This window comes from Microtus pennsylvanicus, chromosome 1, assembly GCF_037038515.1.
Source record: "Microtus pennsylvanicus isolate mMicPen1 chromosome 1, mMicPen1.hap1, whole genome shotgun sequence".
Lineage (NCBI taxonomy): Eukaryota > Metazoa > Chordata > Mammalia > Rodentia > Cricetidae > Microtus > Microtus pennsylvanicus.
In genome coordinates, this window is record NC_134579.1 from 135,602,335 (window position 1) to 135,625,971 (window position 23,637).

The 23,637-nt window shown below is 51.7% G+C and overlaps 2 protein-coding genes and 1 long non-coding RNA gene across 5 annotated transcripts in view; 1 reads left to right on the forward strand and 2 right to left on the reverse strand.

Annotated features, from left to right (window-relative positions):
- LOC142857753 (uncharacterized) overlaps positions 1 to 23,637 on the reverse strand; it is an 88,851-nt gene that overhangs the window by 37,758 nt on the left and 27,456 nt on the right. The window lies entirely within an intron of this gene.
- Positions 5,813 to 6,768, forward strand: C1H19orf33 (chromosome 1 C19orf33 homolog). The gene is made up of 4 exons (XM_075986546.1): positions 5,813 to 5,909; positions 6,035 to 6,147; positions 6,338 to 6,415; positions 6,588 to 6,768. The coding sequence occupies exons 1-4, from the start codon at positions 5,888 to 5,890 to the stop codon at positions 6,687 to 6,689; spliced, it is 315 nt and encodes a 104-aa protein (XP_075842661.1). The 5' UTR covers positions 5,813 to 5,887; the 3' UTR covers positions 6,690 to 6,768.
- Yif1b (Yip1 interacting factor homolog B, membrane trafficking protein) lies at positions 6,755 to 17,519 on the reverse strand. Of its 3 annotated transcripts, none has more exons than XM_075986482.1 (8): positions 17,389 to 17,519; positions 10,695 to 10,933; positions 10,510 to 10,614; positions 10,352 to 10,430; positions 10,183 to 10,240; positions 9,236 to 9,391; positions 9,070 to 9,163; positions 6,755 to 7,047 (listed from the first exon to the last, which is right to left on the reverse strand). In XM_075986482.1, the coding sequence occupies exons 1-8, from the start codon at positions 17,432 to 17,434 to the stop codon at positions 6,892 to 6,894; spliced, it is 933 nt and encodes a 310-aa protein (XP_075842597.1). In that variant the 5' UTR covers positions 17,435 to 17,519; the 3' UTR covers positions 6,755 to 6,891. The 3 variants fall into 3 exon arrangements, with proteins under 3 accessions (XP_075842597.1, XP_075842588.1, XP_075842607.1); XM_075986473.1 differs by having other exon boundaries at positions 17,380 to 17,515; XM_075986492.1 differs by lacking the exon at positions 17,389 to 17,519 and adding an exon at positions 17,215 to 17,355.

Here is a 23,637-nt window from a genome sequence, read left to right on the forward strand (position 1 = left end):
CTCTTAAGAGTCTGGCCTGGAGGTGGTGGCAAAGGCAAGAGTATCACAGGTTTAAGGCCAACCTGGGCTATACAATGAGACCCTGTCTCAAAGATAAGAACATTTGGGCAGGAAAGATGGCTCTTACAAAGGACCCGATTTCAATTCCCAGCAACCACATGGTGACTCTCAACCATCTGTTATTCCAGTTCCCTCTTCCAGTCTGTGGGGCTAAGGCACACACGTGATGGCATACATGCAAGGAGAACACCGATACACATAAAACTTAAATTTAAAAAATACAACACTGCCAACATTGAACCCTGCTTTGTCTGGGACCTGACGCTGTTAGTGCAGGTGCTAGACACAGACTCATCCCATATGGACCCTCTAGGAGGATAGGAAGTCAGCACTTCTACACATACACACACACACACACACACAGAGAGAGAGAGAGAGAGAGAGAGAGAGAGAGAGAGAGAGAGAGAGAGAGAGAGAGAGAACACCACATCAAGTTTATGAATGGTTCTGGATCCAAATGCCCTATGTGTCTTCCTGCACCTTTACATTGTGTGGTTGGTGGCCACAGAAAGTCTATTTACGGTACTGGAGCATTTGCCATTTTGGCCCTTATAGTGATTGACGGTGACACTAAAGGTCACAGGTCAGTCTGGTCCATCTTTGTGGATCCAGTGGATGTAGAGCCTTAGATACATCTTGTATGTAAGATGTGCTAACCCATCCCTGACCTAAGGTTCAGGTGGTGCGGTGGAGCGGTGGCAATGCCTTACTGCTTTGCCTGGGGATGAAACGACGTGAAGGAGTTGACCACGGCCTCTTGGTTGATGTTGAGTGGTGCCACATACTCAGAAGTCCACAGAGTTTAGGGCTGGGAACTGGGCATCTAACCTGAAGGTCCTGCTCTCCATAAGTTTGCAAAACTATTGTGCTTGCATCAGACTCCACAAATGGGCCTGTGGTGAGCAACTGGCACCAGAAGAGGAAGCTGGCTAAGCTGTTCCCTGGAATGGGAGCACCCACCTTGTATCCTTGGCATATCCTGGTACCAGGAACCCAAGACCCTAGGGCTTCAAGGTTAAGACCAGGTGATTCTGAGCACTCTGAAGATCATTGCTCAGGGCTGTATTTGCTGCTGTGTTTAGGGAGGAGGGGAAATCTCCGATACAAAGCTATCCGAAGGTTCTCCAAGCTTTATAACACCCCTTTGTTAATGCTAAGCAATTGGCAGCCCGTGGAGCTACACACCTGTTATGTCCCTCTTTTGTCACAGCCAGAGGTGCTAGAAAGCCAGTTTCTGACCCAGAGTCTAGGTGGTAACAGCTAGGACGTTAACTTAGAAGCAGAGTGAAATAAGTCCTGAACTGACAGCTGGGAGAAGGCCCAGCTTGGCCCCATATCACATTTGCTGATCAGTGTCCTGGGGCCGCAGCAGTGTTGATGGTGGTCCCAGGCCAGTACAGTGCTTCAGTCTGATGAGAAGGAAAACGGTCCCTACATGCCGTGAGTGCATCCAGCTGCCTGGATGTGGCTGAAGGGGGATAATGTTGTTTATAGCAGCTGAGTCTCTGTTCGTGGAAACTTCAGGAAAGACTAAACCAATAAACCAAACCTCGCCATACTTTTCCAGTCAAACATGTGACCTCACGCATGTAGGAGGGACCTCAGGCATATAGCTGTCCCAGCAACTGGGTCCCTCAGCATCTTGCCTTCTCTACCCACTATAATTATTGACCACAAATATTTTTGTGCATTGAAGTAAAAACAAAAACAAACAGACAAACAAACAAAAAACCAGGGTTGGGGTGAGCACCTGAGGAACCCAGCCTTGCTGCAGGCCCCCTTTTCCTGAGGGGCAGAAGGCACCAAGGCTCTGTGCCTACACCGACCTGTGTCCTAGAGGAAGGCAGAGCAGAGAGACAGGCCTGAGATGAGAAGGTGGGCAGGTAGAGGTGCCCACTCTCACTCACTCTGGCTTACACGTGACATCACCTCTTTAAGCGCTGGCATCTTGAGTCTCCATGAATTTGAGGCTGGAAAGGCAAGTGCGATGCTGTGGGGTGAGGGAAGGTGGAGGTGGAAGTCAGGAGAGCCAAAACCACATCCTGCCCTACTCTCCCACTCTGAAGCTAGCGCAGCAGGACAGTGGCTGTGTGGCTCCAGGGTACAGAAGCCTGTGATGCTCCAGTCTGCTAGCTAGCTATGTGCCTGGGCTTTAAGAAGCCTCACTCCAGCAGAGCCTGGTGGCACTGGCCTGTAGTCCAAGGCACAGGCCTAGGCTCAACACAGCCCCCAGTGTGTGTGCATGGATGGGGGGGGTTAAAGATGCAGCTGACATTACTGAACACTGCATGTTCAGGCCATGTAGATTCTGCAAAGCCATTTAAGAGGTGGGGGGCTTATGATTTTCTACTTTATTCTGTGGAACTGAGACGGAACCTAGGCCCTTGCATTTGCTAAGCTAGGACTCTAGCGCTGAGCCACACCCTCATCCCCTCACTGGGGTCTGGGAAAGTGCTCTACCACTGAGGTAAAACCCAACCCTGTGAGTGTGTGTGTGTGTGTGTGTATGTGTGTGTGCGCGCACACACACGCTTGCATGCTGGAGCACACAGAGGTCAGAGGAATACATCAGATGTCGGTCCTTACCTTCCATCTCAAGACAAGATCTTTTTCTCTTGTAAGATTTTGTTATTTAGTTATGAGTATGTGTGTATCTGTGTGGGTGTAGGTGCCAGCAAAGGCCAGAAGACATCTAATTCCTGGGAACTGGAGTTACAGACGGTCGTGAGCTGCCACGTGGGTGCTGAGTATGGAAACTAGGTCCTCTGGAGGAGCAGCCCCTGATAGTGCTCTAACTGCTGAGCCGTCTCTCCAGCCCCTCAACATGGCGTTTGGAGACAGGGTCCTAACTGTGTAGCTCAGGCTGGCCTCTGACTCGTAATCCTCCACCTCCCCTTCCTTTCCAGTGCTTGGACCACAAGCCAGTGGTTCACCTTTACACGGGAAAACAGGTCCAGAGTGCTTAGCGAGGGGTCACTGAGGTGTGCCTGTTGGCACTCCCCACAGAGGGAAACCTTGACCAGTCACCAAATGATAGCACACACCACTCTGAGTCACTTGTCTGGGTGAGGAGCAAAGCAGACAGGGCTCCACCCTCACGGAACTGACGTTCTGCCTGGACAGACTTTCTCTGCCAGCCTGCACAAGTTGTGGGTCCAACCATCGCTGCTCAACCCACCTCACCCCTCGTGATACACAAAGGTCCCCACCTGCCCTCCTCACCTCTCCCCTCTTATCGCCCACTCTGACTTCCTTGAAGATCCTAGGATGGTGTTCCTGCCTCAAGGCCTTTGGACTTCTGAGCCCTTGTACAACACCCTTCCTATCTTCCTTTAATCTTTTTTTTTTTTGAGACAGGGTTTCTCTGTGTAGCCCTGGCTGTTCTAGAACTCTCTCTGTAGACCAGGCTAGCCTCGAACTCAGAGATTCACTTGCCTCTTGCCTGTGTTACTGTACCTGGCCCAATTTACTTTTATTTACAAAATTGTTATTTTGACAGCGGATTTAACCTAGGACCACACATATGTTAGGCAGTGGCTTGACCCCTAAGATAAGCCCTACCTTCACCATCGCCCATTTTCTCCTTTGGGTCAGGGTCTCCCTAGGGTGTCAGACTGGCCAGGAACACACTCTGTAGTCCAGGCAGGCCTTGCTTGTTTGTAGTCTTGAAACCGCAGAACAAAGCAACAGGCTGGCACATCTGTGTGGCTTCCACTCGGGATCATCCCGTTACACGGCAAGTCTGGGGCAGCCCGGACCTGCTGGAGACCCAGCCTCAAAACAGCCACCACCACCAGCTCCTGTGAGGCTCTCACTTGGAAATCAGCCCTCCCCAGCACACCAAAGGAATGGCCCCTCTGCTCGGCTGTACCTCTCTGTGGGAGGAGCACTCTGGAGTTCTGGACACAGAGTCCACTTATGGTTAAGATCAGCTTCGGCTCTATACTGAGTTCCAGGCCAGATAAATCCCCGTTTCAAAAAAAAGGTGGGTGGTACTAGAGGAACGGCTCAGTAGTTAAGAACACTGGCTTCTCTTCCAGAGGCCATGGGTGGTTCATAACTGTAACTCCAGCTCCAGGGGACCTGACACTGTCTTCTGGTCTCTGCAGGCATCAGGCATACATAGGCAAAACAGCCATATGCAGCCAGGCGGTGGTGGCGCACTCGGAGGCAAGAGGCAGGTGGATCTCTGTGAGTTCAAGACGGGCCTGGTCTACAGAGTGAGTTCCAGGACAGCCAGGACTCTATTATTACACAGGGAAATCCTGTCTCAAAAAAACCAAAGGAAAAAAAGATATTTCAAATACTGGTAAGCACCAAGCATGTGCTGGAATGATGGTGCCCGCAGCAACCAGGGCAAGCTTTTCTGCAAACTGACATCTAGGCAGGCATCTGGGGTGGCACATGCGCATTATGATCCCCGAAGCAGCCACCTGTTCCTGCTGAGGCTCACTTCTGCAGACACGGGCAGGCGTTTGTTTTTAGTATTTTTCTATTGTGGTTATTTTATTTTGTGGCACGCACCTGGATGTGTACCTGTGGAAGTTCCAGGACAACTTGCAGGCGCCAGCTCTCTCCTCCATGTGGTTCCTGGTGATTGAACTCAGCTCTTTAGCCTTGGCACCTCACCGGTAGAGCCCTGGCTGGTATGGAACTCTCTCTATAGACCAGGCTGTCTCGAGCCCAGAGATCCGCCTGCCTCTGCCTTCCAAGTGCTGGGATTAAAGGTGTGTGCCACCACACTGCACTGTCTATAGCAGGACTTCAAATCCTCCTGAGCAGAATTACAGTCCTGTACCACTGTGTCCAGCTTGGAGCTAATGTTTGTGTGCAAGAGTTAGATGGTAAAGCCCAGTCCCAAATGTGGTGCTTTGGAAGTGGCACTGTAGAAGGTAACGGGATCTTGAGAGTGTGATTCCCGCCATTAGGAAGAGACATGAAAAGCCGGAACAACTCTGCAGAGAGCAGGCCATCTTCATACTTGGAGTCCCTCTCGACCTATGCCTGGCATCGAGCTCCCAGCCTCAACAACTAGAAGGTAGGTTACTGTTTAAGCACTCACCTGCTGTGTTTGTTCTAACAGCCCAAATTAAGACACCTGCCCTTGGCCGGGCGATGGTGGCGCATGCCTTTAATCCCAGCACTCGGGAGGCAGAGGCAGGCGGATCTCTGTGAGTTCGAGACCAGCCTGGTCTACAGAGCTAGTTCCAGGACAGGCTCCAAAGCCACAGAGAAACCCTGTCTCGAAAAACCAAAAAAAAAAAAAAAAAAAAAAAGACACCTGCCCTTACCAAAACAGTGCAAGACATTTCACAAGCACTCACTCTGCCAGACACCAGTCTAGGAATTTAACCCATCTGCCTGGTCTTCACCATCGCCCCAGAGTGCAGCTTTGCCGAGGCCTCTCTCCTGGCTGCCACCAGGTTGCTCATCTTGGGCTCCAAATCCCTCAGACACTTTTCTCAGGCCAGAGGAGCCAGGAATCCCAGCTCCCGCTCCCAGGATGTACTGCACGTAATCTTTAACTTTGTTCAGTGTACATGGACTCTTTCCAAACAAGCAGCCTCACGAAGTGGTCAATTCATGACAGGTTGAGACCTTTTCCCCAGAAAACTATAGCCACCCCCACCTTCATTTCCCACAGAGGAAAGTCTGGGTGGGGCTGGGAGCGGCGGTGCAATGAGTCAGGACCACGGGGCTGAGGGGTACAAAGGTCCAGAGGTGGGACTTTGTAGAATTCCTGAGATGGGTGGGTCGAGCGGCCCCACCTCCTGCCCCAGGCACTGCCTAAGCCTTCGGTTCAGGGTACTCCAGAGTGACCAGCGCCATGGAGTTCGACCTGTCCGCAGGTAAGCTCCCCGGGAGTGGTGGATTTGCGGTGTGAGGTGGGGTTCAGACTCAAACCCAGGGACCCCAACGAAGGGACTCTCCCAGTTGCCTGCTTAACCCATCTTAACTTCTCTCTCCTCTGTAGCCGTGGGCGCTGGTTCTAAGAAACCAGGAGGCGCAGGTCAAGTGGGAAACCCCAAGCACTGTCCCCTTAAAGCTCCGGGCCAGCCAGGGGCAGGCGCTGCTCACAAACCAAGGGTGAGTCACCTCACCACCAGCATCGTGTCCCCGGCCGGTCCCAGGATGGGGACTGGCTTCTGTCCCGGGTGTTCGGCCACATCTCAGCTTTCCAGCTTGGGTTGAAAGCTGCATGAGCAAGCTTACTGGTCACCTCCCTGTCCTTTACTGTCACCCCTGTCCCTTACTGTCCCCACCACCTCCCATCTAGCATGGCCACGGCAGCTCCTCTGATTCCAGCAGTAGCAGCAGCAGCAGCAGCTCCAGCGACTCAGAGACGGAGGGAAAGGTAAGAGGCTACCCTTCTCCCTGCATGTTCTCACGCACCCCTGACACAGAGCCCGGCCATAGTCAGAGTCAGGTTGGGATCCTCCTCGCTGCAGAGGGTGGAGCATGTCCAGTTCTGCTTCCAACCGTGCCACCTCTTCTCTCTCCCCGACCCATCGTCCTCGGGCCTTCAGAAGCACACCGCTGGCTGCAAGAAGCATGAACGCTCCCCGGATAAGGCCAAGAAACCCAAGGTGAAGAAGGAAAAGAAAAAGGAGAAGAAGGCCCCCCACTGACTTATTAAAGCTTGCAGCCCGCCCCGCTCCCCAGCGCCCCCTGCCGGTCAGGAGCGGAGGCCGTGCTGAGCCCATCAGGTTTATTGTTGTGGTGTGCAGCTGGAGACGAGAGCACCTTGGCTGGGAGGGAGGGGCGCGGGCCTGGAGAGCCGGGCCCGGGTTGGGAGAGATGAATGTGGCAGCTGGAGGCCAGGCTGGCCGCTCACCGTACCAGGTGGAAGGTGAGCCAGTACATGAGCAGCGGCTGCGCGGCCGCCACCGCCATGGTCAGGTACATGCGCAGCTGGTTCCGCGCCCCGCGCACCGGCACCCCTTCAGCCGCCGCCTGGGCCAGGATCTTGAGCCGTAGCGTCCGGATCTGCATAGCAAGGGGGGTGGGGGAGAGATGGGAAAGATGGGTCAGCGTGGGGCCCCCTGTCCCTCTGCGGCCTCCAGCTTGCACTCCTAGAAGGCCTCCAGCTTGCACTCCTAGAAGAGTCTGCTAAATTACTACCTCCCCAGGCCTATGAGCGAACCACCGTGGGTTCCAGAGGCAAAGGCCAGGCAGGCTCTGTAGGATGTAGACCAGGGAGCAGCAAGACTGTAGATCCCCGGCCTGGAGGGCGTGGTCTAGCAGCTTCTGCCTACCCTGACACAGTACCCTCCCTCAAGCAACGCAAGCCCTCACCCTTGCTAGGCCAGTGCCCCACCACTGAATACACCCCCAGCCCCAGAAGGTACGTTTTCAAGGCAAGCTAGAAGAGCTCTTTTCTTTTTGTTTTGTTCATGCTCAAACGCGTTCTCTTTTTAGAGGGGGTAGATGGCAGGATCTTGATGTGTAGCCCTGGCTGGCCTGGAACTCTCTATGTAGACCAGTTGGCCTCAAACTTGTGTAGATCCACCTGCCTCAATCTCCCGAGTGCTGGAATTACAGCCCCAAGTCACGGCTCCTGCCCCCCATGCCCAGCCCTGAGACTATAAGGGTATACCTCACTCCTGCCCCCATGCCCAGCCCTGAGACTATAAGGGTATACCTCACTCCAGCCTGCCCCCCATGCCCAGCCCTGAGACTATAAGGGTATACCTCACTCCAGCCTGCCCCCCATGCCCAGCCCTGAGACTATAAGGGTATACCTCACTCCAGCCTGACCCCCATGCCCAGCCCTGAGACTATAAGGGTATACCTCACTCCAGCCTGACCCCCATGCCCAGCCCTGAGACTATAAGGGTATACCTCACTCCAGCCTGACCCCCATGCCCAGCCCTGAGACTATAAGGGTATACCTCACTCCAGCCTGACCCCCATGCCCAGCCCTGAGACTATAAGGGTATACCTCACTCCTGCCCCCATGCCCAGCCCTGAGACTATAAGGGTATACCTCACTCCAGCCTGACCCCCATGCCCAGCCCTGAGACTGTAAGGGTATACCTCACTCCAGCCTGACCCCCATGCCCAGCCCTGAGACTATAAGGGTATACCTCACTCCAGCCTGACCCCCATGCCCAGCCCTGAGACTATAAGGGTATACCTCACTCCAGCCTGACCCCCATGCCCAGCCCTGAGACTGTAAGGGTATACCTCACTCCAGCCTGACCCCCATGCCCAGCCCTGAGACTGTAAGGGTATACCTCACTCCAGCCTGACCCCCATGCCCAGCCCTGAGACTGTAAGGGTATACCTCCACTCCAGCCTGCCCCGCTCCATTTAGTTTTTCTGAGGCAGGATTTTTCTGTGTAGCCCTGGCTATCCTGGAACACACTCTGTAGATTAGGCTGGCTTCAAACTCAAGAGATTCTCTGCCTCCCTAGTGCTGGGATTAAAGGCGTGTGCTACCTCTGCCCACTGCCCAGCTTTTTTTTTTTTTCTTTTTAATATGAGTCTAAGGATTTAACTCTAGTCTTCTTTACTGGCAGAACCATCTTCCCAGCTCCTTTAACTTTTAAAGGATGACAAGATTCCCACTTATGGGCCAGACCAGAGGTGCAGTCATGAGGCACCCATCTTACAAAAGAAGAAACAGAGGCTTAAGTCGGAGAAATAATTCCCCGAGTACAGCTTAGAGTCCCCACTGCCCTCAATCAGCACTGGAAGGGCTGCCTTCCTCCAGGGGCATGCTGGGAGAAAGCCCAGGCTATAGACCAGAAAGAGCCTCTGTACTGGGCAACCCTGGACCCCAACTTCCTGACTGGTCCTTGCTCTTCTCAAAGGACCCACACAGGAGATCCTCTCCCCCTCCAGGAGGGCTCCCAGCCCCCAGGTTTAGGACACTCTAAGCCCTTCCCGTTCAGCACTCTGACGCTGATCCGAATTCTCTGTACGAGGATGCTCTAAAGACCCGCCCCACCCCCAGGTCTGTCCAGGAGGCCTGCGGTCCATCTTGGCTGTCCCAGCCCCACTCACCATGAACACAAAGATAGACACACAGCACCAGCCAAGTACGAGGTAGTAGCCGATCTTCCCAAAGAGCAGGCCCATGAGGACCCCGCCGATCATCCTAAGAGTGGGGAGAGAGCGGGCTGAAGAAGACGCCAAGGTCTGGGGCTGGCAGGCAGGCAGGAGCACTCACCCGACATATTTGTAGCCCAGGAAGGCCACCAGGTCAATGGTGGTGAGGTCGGTGTTGACAGTGACCAGGTAGAGACTGAGCAGGATGGCTACAACCTCCAGGGTCAGCCAGGCCAGTGCCGAGCTCGCCTGTAGTCCCAGGAGGTCTGGGGAGAACCTGCCAAAAGGGACAACCACACTTGTTCTGTCATGGGGCTGACAGCTTGGGCGTCCCGTGGATATCCCTTGGGGCGGTCCTGTGCTGAGGGCCACTGGAGATGGAGCAGGGTCTATCCCCTGACAGTGACACTTGAATGGGAGCCCCATGAGCCCTGTGGGGGGTACCATGAGGCTTCCTCCTTAAAGGACAGCTGGACTGAAGTGTGAAGGAAAAGGTAGGCAGGAGCTGGTAGGGTAGGGCCTTGGTCTCTGCTCCATTCTGGAGCCTCAGCAAAAACCCACTGGTTCTCCTGACACTTGTTTGTGGTGCCACAAAAGGGAAGGAATCTGCGCTGCGAGGGAGAGGTGGGCCCGACAGCCTGGAGGTTGGGACCCAGGATGGGAACCACAGCGCATGGGCAGGAGCAGGCACACGTAAGGAAGAGCACATTCCTGAGTTGGGGTACTAACTGGGTGTGCAAGGGCCCGAGGTGGCAGCAATGTGAGGGCGGGATGAGCAAGGCAGTGGGAAGGATCAGGGGCTTGATCTTCGAACCACAGACGGGTGGACAGAGAAATGGGGTAGGGGGAGGCAGGATCACCCAGACCACTCTTTCAGCTGCTACTAGAGCAAGAGCGTACGGGGAGATGGTGGGGAGGGCTCAGTCAGGGGACCGTGAACATGAGGACAGATCTGTGGGTGGATTTAGGAGGTTACCCAGGTATGCTGGGCTTCATGTGGGTGGGTGAAGGATGTCACTCATGGAGGTGCGACATCTCTACCACGATCCCCTGCTCTAGGATCCATACCTGTCCTGGGTCCCCAGGGCAAGGCCAGCCACCAGGATGTAGGTGATGAAAGCCATGGCTGTAGAAGGCAGACACACAGACACTTGTCAGAGGAGGGAAATCCTGCTTGGGCATCAGGCACCCAAACATCTGGCCCAGACACCCCCCGGCAGCGGTGGGAGAGTGAAACCTGGAATGTAGAGGTCTGGAGCGTTGATGTCAAAGCGGGGGGCCACTGGGGTATCCTGCTGGTACTGCACCTCCCAGTCCTGCGGAGAGAGTTGGGAGAGTGGCAGGACCCCAGATGAGGTCCCTTCACCCTGCTTCTGAGCGGTGGGTGGTGCTGACCTGGTGTAGGTAGGGAAAGACGAGCAGGCCCAGCTTCTTGCCCACGTACACGGTGTCCACGGCGAAGTAGTACTTCAGCTTGGTGACAGGGATGAAGCGGTCAATCTGGGGAGGCAAAGCTCAAGCCTGAGGCCCTATGGCCCCTGCCTGCCCCTCACCCACTGCCCTCAGCCCAGCCTACTCACATTCTTGTCTACCAGCTCCTTGCCGTGAGCGGCCAGGCTGCTCCCATAGGCCATCGCCATGTTGGACATAGGGTCAGCCAGGAAGGCTGCCTCAGGTGGGGAGGAAGGGGAGGGGTAGCCCAGGCCACCAGATGATGGCTGGGCTCCGTAGCCCCGGCTCGGGGCCGAACTCGTGTCATCGAAAAACTGGTGGGGATCAGCCATGCCTGGCTGGGACACAGGGACCCTCCGTTTCGAGGCTGCAGAGAAAAATGGAGGGAGCTCATTAATTCTGCACAGGTTCCACCACCTGCTCCGGCCATAGTTGGGGCAAAGGTCACCAAAGTAGCCGTGGTTATGACGTCAGAAGGGCTGCCATCCTGGCACCCACTCATCTTTCTGTCCACCCCCCACTCACCTACCATCACCACCCGTCACCTACCTACCCACCATTCACCCCCATTTTCATCTGTCTAGACAAACGATGATGGGGGTGACGAGGAGAGCTCCACGGTCCGGATGCCCACCCTGTGTAAAATCCTGCGCTACCATTATAGACTCCTTCCACACTTGACTTCCCTTAGTCCTCACCGCTGGGCATCTCAGTGTTCCCTAACACGCCCCAGCCTGGTGCACTCTCTGGCTCTCTCCTCTCCTCCCCAAGGCCGTGCTGCATGCAGGGCGCCTCTCTCAGCAGCACCCACCAATCCCCTCCACTGGTCCACAGCACTGAGCATCAGTTGTTTCTTTCCTTCACTGTAAGGCCCCCAGGGTGGGAATGGCACCTTGTTCACCGCTGACTCCCACAGCTCCTAGAACAGGCGTAGACCGGGCACGCACCCTATTGGACACATATGGAAAACAACGTCCAGCCAGCTCCATAGCTAGTACAGTGCACAGGGCCAGAGAGTCTGGTAAGTGCTATTCCATTAGCCCTGATGGAGCGCTGACCCCACGCCATGTGAACACCACAAGAGCTACGCTCATCACTCACAACCAGCCTGATTCAGCCGATGCTATTACCATTTTAAAATAGTTTTAATAAGTCAGAGTTGGGATTTAATAAAGATACTCCAATATAGGCTTGAGCACAAGGGTTAAGAGAAAGGCACTGGGGTTGGAGAGATGGCTCAGTGGTTAAGCACACTGGCTGCTCTTCCAGAGAAAGGCACTGGGGCTGGAGAGATGGCTCAGTGGTTAAGCACACTGGCTGCTCTTCCAGAGAAAGGCACTGGGGTTGGAGAGATGGCTCAGTGGTTAAGCACACTGGCTGCTCTTCCAAAGAAAGGCACTGGGGTTGGAGAGATGGCTCAGTGGTTAAGCACACTGGCTGCTCTTCCAAAGAAAGGCACTGGGGTTGGAGAGACGGCTCAGTGGTTAAGCACACTGGCTGCTCTTCCAGAGGACTGGAATTCAATTCCCAACACCCACACGGCAGAACTAAACTGTAACTCCATTTCAGGACACCCTCACACAGACATACATGCAGGCAAAATGCCAGTGAACATGAAATAAAAATAAATTAGAGAGAGAGAGAAAGAAAGGCACTTAGAAAGAAAGAGAAGATACACCGAGTATAGGTGTGGGCTTCTCTAAGAATCACAGAAAGTAAAACGGACCCAGGAGATGCTATAGGCTTTTCAAGGCAGCTTGCTGTTGTCCACATTTTATTTTAAAGATTTATTTATTTATTATGTATACAGTGTTCTGCCTGCAGGCCAGAAGAGGGCACCAGATCTCATTATATATGGTTGTAAACCACCATGTAGTTGCTGGGAATTGAACTCAGGACCTCTGGAAGAGCAGTCAGTGCTCTTAACCTCTGAGCCATCTCTCCAGCCCCTTGCCCACATTTTATAAAGGAGAAAAACAAGACCAAAGAAGCTGAGGGAGATAGCTAGAGAGATGGCTCAGTGGTCAAGAACACTGCCTGCTCTTTCAGAGAACCAGCACCCACATGGCAGCTCACACTGTTTGTAACTCTAGTTCCAGGGCATACATGCGGGCAAAACACCAATGCCTATGAATTTTTTTTTAAAAAGAAGCCGAGGCTCAAAGTCTCTCTGGTAGTACAAGACAGTGCCCCTTTCAAGACTTGCTCAGCCAGGTACGATGCTGCACACCTTTAATCCCAGTACTCCAGAGGCAGAGGCAGGAGGATTTCTGAGTTCGAGGCCAGCCTGGTCTACAGATGTTCAGGATAACTGGGAAGACTACATACAGGTTGCCTGCCTCAAAAAACAAACACCCCCCAAAACAACAAAGGAACAACAATGTGGAGGGGCGGGGGAAATGACTCAGCCGTGGAGAATGTTTGCTGCTCTTCCAGAGGACCCGAGTTCAATTCCCAGCACCCACAACCTGTAAAGTCAACTCTGGGGATCGAACACTGCCCCTGCCCCCCCCCACAAATATAAAATTAAATCTTTAAGACAATAACAAGGTAGCTAGTACCCAAGGGCTGAAACCCAAGGTTGCCCTCCGGCATACACACACACACACACACACACACACACACACACACACACACACACACACACAGCCTCCTCCCTCCCCCTGGAAAACTGTAGTGAGCTGACCCAAGCATATGCGAGGGACAAGGGTGCAAAATGCAGGGTTCAATTCCCCAGCATGGCATAAAACAAAAACAGACCCCCAAAATAATTCAGAAAAGTTGCACCTGACTTCATACGGATGGAGGAAGCCACGGGAAGAGCAGAGAAGGGAGAGTAACAGCTGCTGAGGGGTCAGGCTAGAGCCCAGGGTGGACATTGCTGGGGTGGGGATACTGAAAGGGGCCATGCATATCCAGAGCCAGGCCTAGGGCAGGACGTGCTGAAGCTGTGCTGAGCTGGGGTGTGGAGAGGAAGTGGGAGGAATCCCCTGCCTTCCAAAGCTGGTCTCAGCAGGAGTGGGAGGTATTGTCTGGGGACATGGGGGTAGCCCCAGGGCTCCAGATCCTAAGCGTAGAGCAAGCCACTTGGAACTGTGTGCATAAGACTGCCACGCTGAGAGGTGCCATCAGACCATGAATGAGTCTGCCTTTCAATTCTCGCCTCTGTAGTCTGTAGTCTACCGAGCTGAGCTGACTGTTGTGATACCCCATAAACTTCCAGCTGGGCACAGTGGCTCACATCTGCAATCCCAGCACTTGGGAGACGGAGGCAGGAGGATTATGTAAACAGGCTTGTTTTTAAAGGTTTGTTTACTTATATGTGAATGAGTTTTGACTGCGGTTGTGGGGCACCATGTGAGTGCTAGGGGCAGAACCAGGTTCTGTAAGAGCAACAAATGCTCTTACAGACGAGCTGTCTATGTTTGTGTGTGCACTCAGCGTGCATGTGTGTGCAGAAGCCAGAGGGCAACCCAGCTGTCTTTCTCAATCCCTCTCTGCCGTATTCTTTGAGATGGGATCTCTCACTGAACCTGCAGCTCACTGATCTGGCTATGCGGGCTGCACAGCAAGCCCTAGGAATCCTGTCCTGGCCTCCCCTCCGCAGGGCTGGGGTCGCAACATGTCCTGCCATGCCTACCTGTTTACGTGAGTGCCAGGGATCCAAACTCAGGCCCTCATACCAGAGCAAGGTGCCCTTGACTGAATTGTTTTCTCAGCCCTCGCTCGCCTCTTTGGAAACGGGCTGACTATATTGCTGGCCCAGGCTGGCCCTGAACTCGGGAGCCTTCTGCCGCAACCTTCCAAGGATCTAGGACAATAGGCCTACACCTCAGGCCCAGCTCTCTCTTCCGCTCCTACCTCACTAAGTTTTTGGTGCTGTCAACCCAGGGGGTGCCAAGCTCCAACCCTGATTCTAGGACACCACAAAACCACTGATTCATCTCTCCTGTCTCACCAGAAACATCTAGCTAGGACTTCTGTCATGTAGACGCCAACAGACAGGACAGCCAGTGCTCCTGCCTTCCTGGACGGTCTCTGGGTTGAGTCCTTTCTGGCTCTCAGAAATGGGTGACCCAGTTTTGCACCCTTGCCTCCCTCTTTTCCTCTCACTGAGTGTGCAAGCTCACTCACTACCAGCCCTCACGGTGCCTTTGGCTCCTGGGCTCTATCTCCGGCTGCTCTGAGGCCTCCTGGGTCCAGCCTCAGCTCTTCTACCTCCAGGAGTGACTACTGGCTGCCTCTGGGCCTCACCTTTGTGCCCACCTGGCCCCCTCTGACATCTGGCTCACCTACTTCTCACCCTCGCTGTCCTCTTACCCTCCCCTCTGTCCCTGTCATTGTCTACTGGCCTGAAGCATCTCACTTGGTCTTGCCTCCGTTTCTTTCTTCCTTCCAGTGTTTGAGTCAGGGCCTTGCTATGGAGCTCAGGCTACCTTCAAACCCACAATTCCCTGGAGTGCAGGAACACAGTGTGGACCACTACACCAGGCTCCTCGCCTACTCCTAGCCCCACTGAAGGAGTCTCCAGTGGGCAGCCAGGTGCTGCCTTTGAAGTATGGAGCAATGGAGAGCAGGGCCTTGGGCATGCTAAGGAGGTGTCCTACCACTTAGCTGTGGCACCAGCTCTCTTTATGTCTTAAATGTTCAAGACAGGGCCTTGCTGGGAGTGGTGGTGCACGCCTTTAATCCCAGCACTCGGGAGGCAGAGACAAGCGGATCTCTGTGAGTTCATGGACAGCTTGGTCTACAGAGTGAGTTCTAGGCCAGTCGGGGCTACATTGTAAGGACCTGTCTCAATAGAAAAAGGCAAAACAAAACAAACAAACAAACAAAAACTCAGGGTCTAAGTTCTTCAGGTCAGGCTGACTTGGAGCTAACTATGTAAGCCCAAGCTGGCCTTAAATTTGAGCTCTGCCTCAGCCTCCCAAGCAGGGGTTCCAGGCCTACACCACCAGTCCTTGATCTGTGATACTCATATCTTTATCTTTTTTGATTTTTTAAGACACGGTCTCACCATGTGACTCTTTATCCTGGGACTCACTCTGTAGCTCAGGCTGGCTTTGAACTCACGGGTAATCCTCCTGCCTCTGCTTTCACGTGCTTGGATTATAGGAATGTGCCATGTCACCCGCATGGTTCTTTTAAATGAACACAAACCTATTCATCCTCTGCCCATGATCAGGAACCACTGTACTGAGAATCAAATCCAGACAGCCCTGTGTGACTAGCCTCAGTCCTGCGAACCACTCTGACCCCAGCGCTAAGGCCTCCTCTCAGGTCCAAGCTTTGACAAACTCTTTGCTTTATTCTGGAACACCCTTCCCCATGGGCACCTGCCAGCATCACACTCAGGGACTCTGCTCAATGTTCTCGTTCCGCTTGTTCGGTCTTGTAACGCCCAGGGTCCCGTTTTCCCTCCTCCGTATCTACTCAGTTGTCTGTTTTCCCTGCCCAGGGCTCTGTGGCCTCTCCCTCCATGAAACCCCTAGGTTTTTCATCATTAGGCTCACGCTCTTTCAGGAAGCAAGGCTACTTCAAGCCTGAACGACTGAGTTTCCCTCTCCATCCAGCCTGTGCACTGGGATGCCACACCCCCACCTGTCCAGCACGCTTCAGAAAGAACCAATTCTTCTTAATTCTGTGTGTGTGTGTGCGTGCGTGTGTGTGTCAAAAAGCAGCTTTTAGGAGACAGTTCTCTCCTACCATGTGGCCCGGGCAATCAATCAATCTCAGGTAATCAAGTGTGGTGGCAGGCAAGGGCCCTTACCCAAGCCTTCTTTTGGAATTCACTCCTGACGCCCCCCACCTTTTTCTTTAAAGACAGTCACACCACGTTGCCCGGGCAGGCCTTGATCCCATAGTCGTCTTCCCTCCAGCTCCCACGTGCTGGGGTTCTCGGTGTGTACCAGGCACCTCACTCTCTTTGCTTCTACCACAGCAGCTCCAACGCTTCAGACTGTCTCTGACCCCTGCCTGTACCGGCAGCTCCATGAGGACAGGAATGCTAGCTGGCTGATGCTGGATCCCCTGCATCACACATCACGGGCTGACAGACACTAAGGCTAAGTAGTAAAGGGGGTAAGCGGAGCTTCCACAGGCCCTAGTCACATCCTGATTACACTCTCTCTTATTACTCAGCTACTCTTGTTGACTGACACATTTGCTTCCGAGTCAAATGTCTGTCTTCCTCCTGAACTCTAGCTGTAAGAAAACAAGAACTAGGGCTTTGGTGGTTACTAGTGTGTGCCCAAGTTCTAGCCCAGGGCCTGGCACAAGGTTCACTGGAGCAAGATATGCTAGATGAATAAATGAAACAAACAGGACCTAGATATATATGGAGACCGAGAGGAACTTAAAAGAGGAATTCAAATTCGCAGCTGGGAAAAGGAGGTTAACAGGACGGTAAATACTGGTTCCAATCGTAATTGGGGTGTCAATATGGTCCTGTCAGCTCACGGAGTGCCCAGGCGGCGCTACTATGGAGCGTGGGTGTCAGCTCTTGGGCACTGGGGAGCCTCTGAAAAGTGGAGAGCACAGGAGGGCAAATCGCTGACTGCAAATGAAAGGAAGTCTCGTTTCTCCGAACATCACATTAAATCCTACCCCAACTTGCTTTCTTTGAAAGGAATTTCCTAAAGAACCTACCCGCGATGCGCCCCCTACCCGGACTTGGCATCTCTGAGCTGTGCACACTTAGAAACTCCAGGTCCTGGATCCCTCGACCTCCGTCCGACCTGGACTGACCTCGCCAACCGCCGCGACTGCCCCGCCACACCCTCGCCCGCCCGATCTCCTCAGCCAGCCACGTACGCCACTTACGCAGCCGGGGCGTCCCCGCCGGCGCCGCCAAACCTGCCGCGTACATTTTTCGACGCCACCACCGCGAACGCCTCAGCCGCGGTTCGGAATGGACCCGCCCGGTTCCCGTAGCCACGCCCCAGCGGTGCCGAAAGAGCCAGTAGGTCTCACGATGGCGCGAGGGAGTCACGCCCCCTAGGGGGAGGCTTGTTGAGTGGGCGGTGGCTTACGTAAGAGGCGGTAATTGGAGCTCAGGGCATCAGGGGAGAGGCCGTACTTGACGGGCAGCAGGGCGGAACCTGGTACGGTCCTAGGAGTAGGCTTCAAGTCGGAAGGAAAATGTTCCTGGTGTTGAGCGCAGAGGTCGTCGGGAAATGTAGTTCTTTAGAGGCAGGCACTCGATTTGGTTAGCTGAGAGCCCAGGGATGCTGAAAAAAAGGTGAAGGGCGGATGATCACAATTATGCCGGCTCTAACGTTTACACTAGAGCGGCACTCCTTACAAAAGTATTTAGGGTGAGAAACGAAGTTTAGAGTAGTGGATTACTTCTGTATTCCCAGTGCTAAGGAAGTTGAAGAAGGAGAGTCGCTAGTTCAATCCGAGCTTCCAACATAATGAACTCTAACCTCAAAAAAAAAAAAAAAAAAGGCTAGAGAGAGAGAGGGTTGGTGGTGGCGCACACCCTTTAATCCCAGCATTCCGGAGGCAGAGACGGTCGGATCTCTGTGAGTTCGAGACCAGCCTGGTCTACAGAGCTAGATCCAGGACAGGCTCCAAAGCCACAGAGAAACCCTGTCTCGAAAAACAAACAAAAAAAAAAAACATAAATAAATAAACAAGACAGACTGAAAAAGAGAAACTCAAGAGACAGGTCAGAAGAGCTGGAATCTTTCTTCGTAGATACCTTTAGGCACTTTCCCAGAAATTAATAAAAATGTCCTCACGTGGTGTCTTTTTTCCTTTCAAACGTTTTTGCCCACCAAAAACAATGCATACAGCCCCCACAGTTGAAAGTACGCAAGTGCACCTTCTAGCAAAGAGTCCTGAAAACTAACTTCCTCTGTGTCCCCGGATGTCCTTTTTCTCTCCTTTATGTGCCCCCACCTCTTTGCTCTGAGAAAGGGTCTCACACAGTCTAGGTTTACTTCAAGCTCACTAAACTAAAAGGGAACTGAACCTCTGACTCTTCCTGCCTCTACCTTCCAAATCCAGGGGTTACAATGTGTGCCACCACCACCCATGGCCAGTCTCTTTCTGTCCCTCTTTCTTCCACTTATCTCAGGCAAAGAAAAATGGGAGGAAGTGACTTGTTGGAAGTGATAAGCACCCCAGAAGGAGGTGGTTAGCAAGCAAGCTATCGTGGCTTCCCCTTCCTCTTTTGCACTTGGCTTTCCGGGAGTGTTGAGACTCCTCATCCCCACTGTGTTGACAGCTGACTCCTAGGCACAGCCTCCATTCCTCATCCTCAGCCCTTTATCTTCTTTAGAGTCATCTCTGTGGTGCTTTGGACTTGCTGTGAGCCTCTTCGGTGAACAGAGTCAGCTGTAGGTGTCTGCTGAAGGTTGACAACAGGATCCTACCTAGAGCAGAATCCTCAAAGGCTCACGTCATTTTTGCTTGCTCATTTGTTCTGTTTTTTTTGTTTTTGTTTGTTTGTTTTTTGAGACAGGGTTTCTTTGTGTAACAGCCCTGGCTGTCCTGGAGCTCACTTTGTAGACCAGGCTGGCCTTGAACTCACAGAGCTTTGCTTGCCTCTGCCTCCCGAGTGCTGGGATTAAAGGTGTGTGCCACTACTGCCAGGTGTTCATGTCCTTTATATTACATAGAAGTGCAGTTAGATGTGTTGGCACACACCTGCAACCCCTGCATTTGGGATGTGCTAGCAGGAGCATCAGGAATTCAAGACTGCCGGGCGGTGGTGGCGCACGCCTTTAATCCCAGCACTCGGGAGGCAAAGGCAGGTGGATCTCTGTGAGTTCGAGACCAGCCTGGTCTATAAGAGCTAGTTCCAGGACAGGCTCCAAAACCACAGAGAAACCCTGTCTCAAAAAAAAACAAAAACAAACAAACAAAAAAAAAAAAGACTATCCTTGGCTATTGAGTTCAAAGCCAGCCTGGGCTACTTAAAATCCCTTCTAAAAAAAAAAAAAGATAAAATAACCTAGTTTAATACTGCATGATGTGTGGCACTCCAGACACTGAGGCAAAGGATCAAGAGCTTGCAGCCCATCATCAGCCACCTTCAAGTGTATCCAGTGGTCAGCCAGGCATGGTGTCACAATCCTTTAATCCCAGCACTGGGAGGCAGAAGCAGGTGGATCTCTGTGAGTTCGAAGCCAGCTTGGTACACAGAGTGAGTTCTAGGACAGCCAGGGCTACACAGAGAAACCCTGTCCTCAAAAACAAAACAAAACAAAAAAGAGTTCAGGGCCAGATTGGGCTTGTATTTGTATGTAGCATGTGTAAGCCTTCCATATACTTTAAACCATTATATATACAGATATGTGATAGGTATGTACATATGTCTATATGTAATACTTCTTCATTTTCAGTGCTGAAGATCAAACTTAGGGCTCCATGTGAGCTAAGCATGAGCTCTACTACTCATTACTTATATTACTACATTACTTATATTACTTATTCCTGACATAGAAGTCCTATGCAAATAGTTGTATTTCTGTATTGTTTAGGAAATATGGCCTGAAGATTAGGCCTATAGCTCAGTTGGTAGAGTGTTTGTCCTGCATACATTTTTATTTATTTATTTATTTTGGTTTTTCGAAACAGGGTTTCTTTGTAGCTTTGTAGCCTGTCCTGGAACTAGCTCTTGTAGACCAGGCTGGCCTCAAACTCACAGAGATCCACCTGCCTCTGCCTCCTGAGTGCTGGGATTAAAGGAATGTGCCACCCCCACCCAGCTGTTTTATTTTCTTTTTAAGACAGGGTTTCTCTGTGTAGCCCTGGCTATCCTGGAACTCATTCTGTAGACCAGGTTGGCCTCAAACTTACAAAGATTTGCCTGCCCACCTCTGCCTCCCAAGTGCTGGATTAATGGCACGTGCCATCACTGCTCACCTCCTATTTTTTATTTTTTAAGTTGTGTATGTAAACATGTGGGTATATGCACCTGAGTGCAGTGCCTGCAGAGTCCAGAAGGGGGCATTAGATCCCCTTAAAGGTAGTTGGTGAGAACCCAACAGTATTTGTTGTTTTTTTTTTTGCTTTTATTAATTTTTTAAAGATTTTTTTATTTATTATGTATACAGTATTCTTAGTATTCTGCATGTATGCCTGCAGGCCAGAAGAGGGCACCAGATCTCATTACAGATGGTTGTGAGTCACCATGTGGTTGCTGGGAATTGAACTCAGGACCTTTGGAAGAGCAAGCAGCACTCTTAACCACTGAGCCATCTCTCCAGCCCCTTCTTTTATTCTTTTAATATTTTATTTATTTTTATTTTATGTTTATGGATATTTTTCCTGCATGTAGATCTTCATACCACACATGCGCCTGGTGTCCTCAGAGGTGTCAGGTCCTCTGGAACATGAGTTACAGATTGGTGTGAGCTGCCATATGGTGCTAGGAACTGAACCAGGGTCCCCTGCAAAAGTAGCGAGTGCTCTTAACTGCTAAGCCATCTCTCCTGGAACTTGGCAATTCTGCTGCCTCTCCTTCCTCACTGCTAGGATTACAAGTGAGCACTACCCTGCGTGCTGTACTCCTTTTGTTTCCTTGTGTATTTGTTTGTGTCAGGACTTTCTCATAACCCAGGTTTTCTTGGACCGTCAGCTCCCAAATAATGACACAGAATTATTATTAATTATGAATGCTCGACCTTATGTTAGGGATATAGTTAGCTTTTTTTTTTTTTTTTGGTTTTTCGAGACAGGGTTTCTCTGTAGCTTTGGAGCCTGTTCTGGAACTCCCTTTGTAGACCAGGCTGGTCTCGAACTCACAGAGATCCGCCTGCCTCTGCCTCCCGAGTGCTGGGATTAAAGGCGTGTGCCACCACCGCCCGGCTAGCTTTTTGTCTTTAATTTAAACTAACCCATCTCTGTTAATCTATGTATACTTTCCCAAGGCTCATTTATCTCATTTATTTAAAGTCCATCTTGCTTTCCCGCTTTCTCCATGTCTGGCTGGCTGGGACCCAGCACGCTGAGCCCTGGTTCGCTGGGCCTTGGCTGGCGGGCTGACTCCCCTTTTCTCTCTACCTGCCAGGCTCACCTATAGTCCTCTGCCTAGCTATTGGCCATTCAGCTTTTATTATTATTATTATTATTATTTATTATGTATGCAGTGTTCTGCCAGAAGAGGGCCCCAGATCTCTTACGGATGGTTGTGAGCCACAATGTGGTTGCTGGGAATTGAACTCAGGACCTCTGGAAGAGCAGCCAGTGCTCTTAAACTCTGAGCCATCTCTCCAGCCTGCCATTCAGCTTTTTATTAGACCAATCAGGTGCCTTGGGCAGGCAAAATGAAACAGCAACACATCTTTACATAGTTAAACAAACGCAGTATAAACAAAACAATACATCTTTAATAACCAAATGCAGCACCAACAAGTGCAACACATTTTTACATAGTTAAACAAGTATTCTATTCCACAACATTGAGCTCCCTGTGTCCATGAGGATGACCTTGAACTTCCAATCCTTTTGCCTCCGGGGTCCTACAATTACAGAGTGTACTATCGCTCCTGTCTCATTTTTTGTGTGTTTGTGTTTGATGTGTATGCATATATGTGTGAGTTTGGACATGAGAGTGCCCATGTGCCTGTGGAAGACAGACGACAACTCACAGGAGTTGCCTCTCCCCTTCATCACGTGAGTCCCAGGGTTTGTGGGTGAGTGTTTTTAGCCCTGGAGCTATCTGGCTGCTCCACGCACTGTTTTCTTTTGTTCGTTTGATTGGTTGTTTTTTGGAGACAGGGTTTCTCTGTGTAACGGTCTGATTGTCCTGGAACTCACTTTGTAGACCGGGTTGGCCTCGAACTCACAGAGATCCACCTACCTCTGCCTCCTAAATGCTGGGATTAAAGGTGAGTGCCACCACCCCCCAGCTGCCGTACACCGTTTTTAAACTTTAGTTTTTATCATCTGTTTATTGGGAATCATCTGGGAGAGCTGAGGACTCAATAAAAGGCATATTATATGCAGGACCTGACCTGCACCCTGGAACACTGTGGCTATTGTTTCTGTTTTTATAATCTGGCATCGCTTCCTATAGATAGAGACCCAAATTGGGCTCTGTCCCCAGAATTACCACAGTTTTATAAATAGATCCTGTGCCATGTATCTTAGCTGTGGTCTGGTTGTGGGCAGGACTCTGGTCTGCCCTCTATGCTGCTGTAAGAAGAGCACTGAGTTCAGGCTGTAAAGGGCTGTGGGAGCCCCATGGGAGAATAAAATGAGGAAACCCCTCTTTTGTTTTTACCTACTTATTTATTCTTAAGACAGTGTTTCACTCTGTAGCCCTGGATGACCCAGAACTTGCTCTGTAGACCAGGCTAGTCTCTAACAGAGTCCCATATGCCTCGGCTCCCCAAATTCTGGGATTAAAGGCATGCACGGCCCTATAAGCTCTTTGCTAGTTTGTTGTTTTGGAGACAGTTTTGCTATACACAATCTCCTCACCTTTAAATTTAAATATACATAGGAACATCTCAGCCCCTGGGTCTGGGGCTCTATCAAGGTAGGGGGTCCCTAGGAGTTATCCCTGATTTTATATGTAAATATATGTGTTAGTTTATTTCTGTGAGTATAGGTGTTTTGCCTGCATTTATGCCTGTGCATCATGTGCGTGCCTGATGTCGGAAAGGGCCAAAAGAGGGCGCTGGATCCCCGGGAGCCCCCAGACCTGGAGTTACAGGCAGTTGTTGGTCTCCATGTGAATGCTGGGAATGAATCGAACCCAGGCCCTCTGCAAAAGCAGCTAATGCTCTTAGCCACTTAGCCATCTCTCCAGCCATCCCACCCCACCTTTTGGAGACAGGTATTCACTAGGTTGCCCAGGTGGTCCCGGGGATGGCGATCGTTCCGTCTGTAATGCTAAATGTAGCCACCATACCCTCGCCAGAAGTTTACTCGTTCATCTTTTGGGCTTTTAATTTTGTTTTGGTTTTTGTGTTTAATATTGCTCGTTTTTTTGAGACAGGGTCATATTATGTAGCCCTGGAACTAACTATGGTATCGAACTCATACAGATAAACCTGCTCCTGCCTCCCGAGTGCTGGAATAAAGGAGTGAGCCACCACGGAATCTATCTAT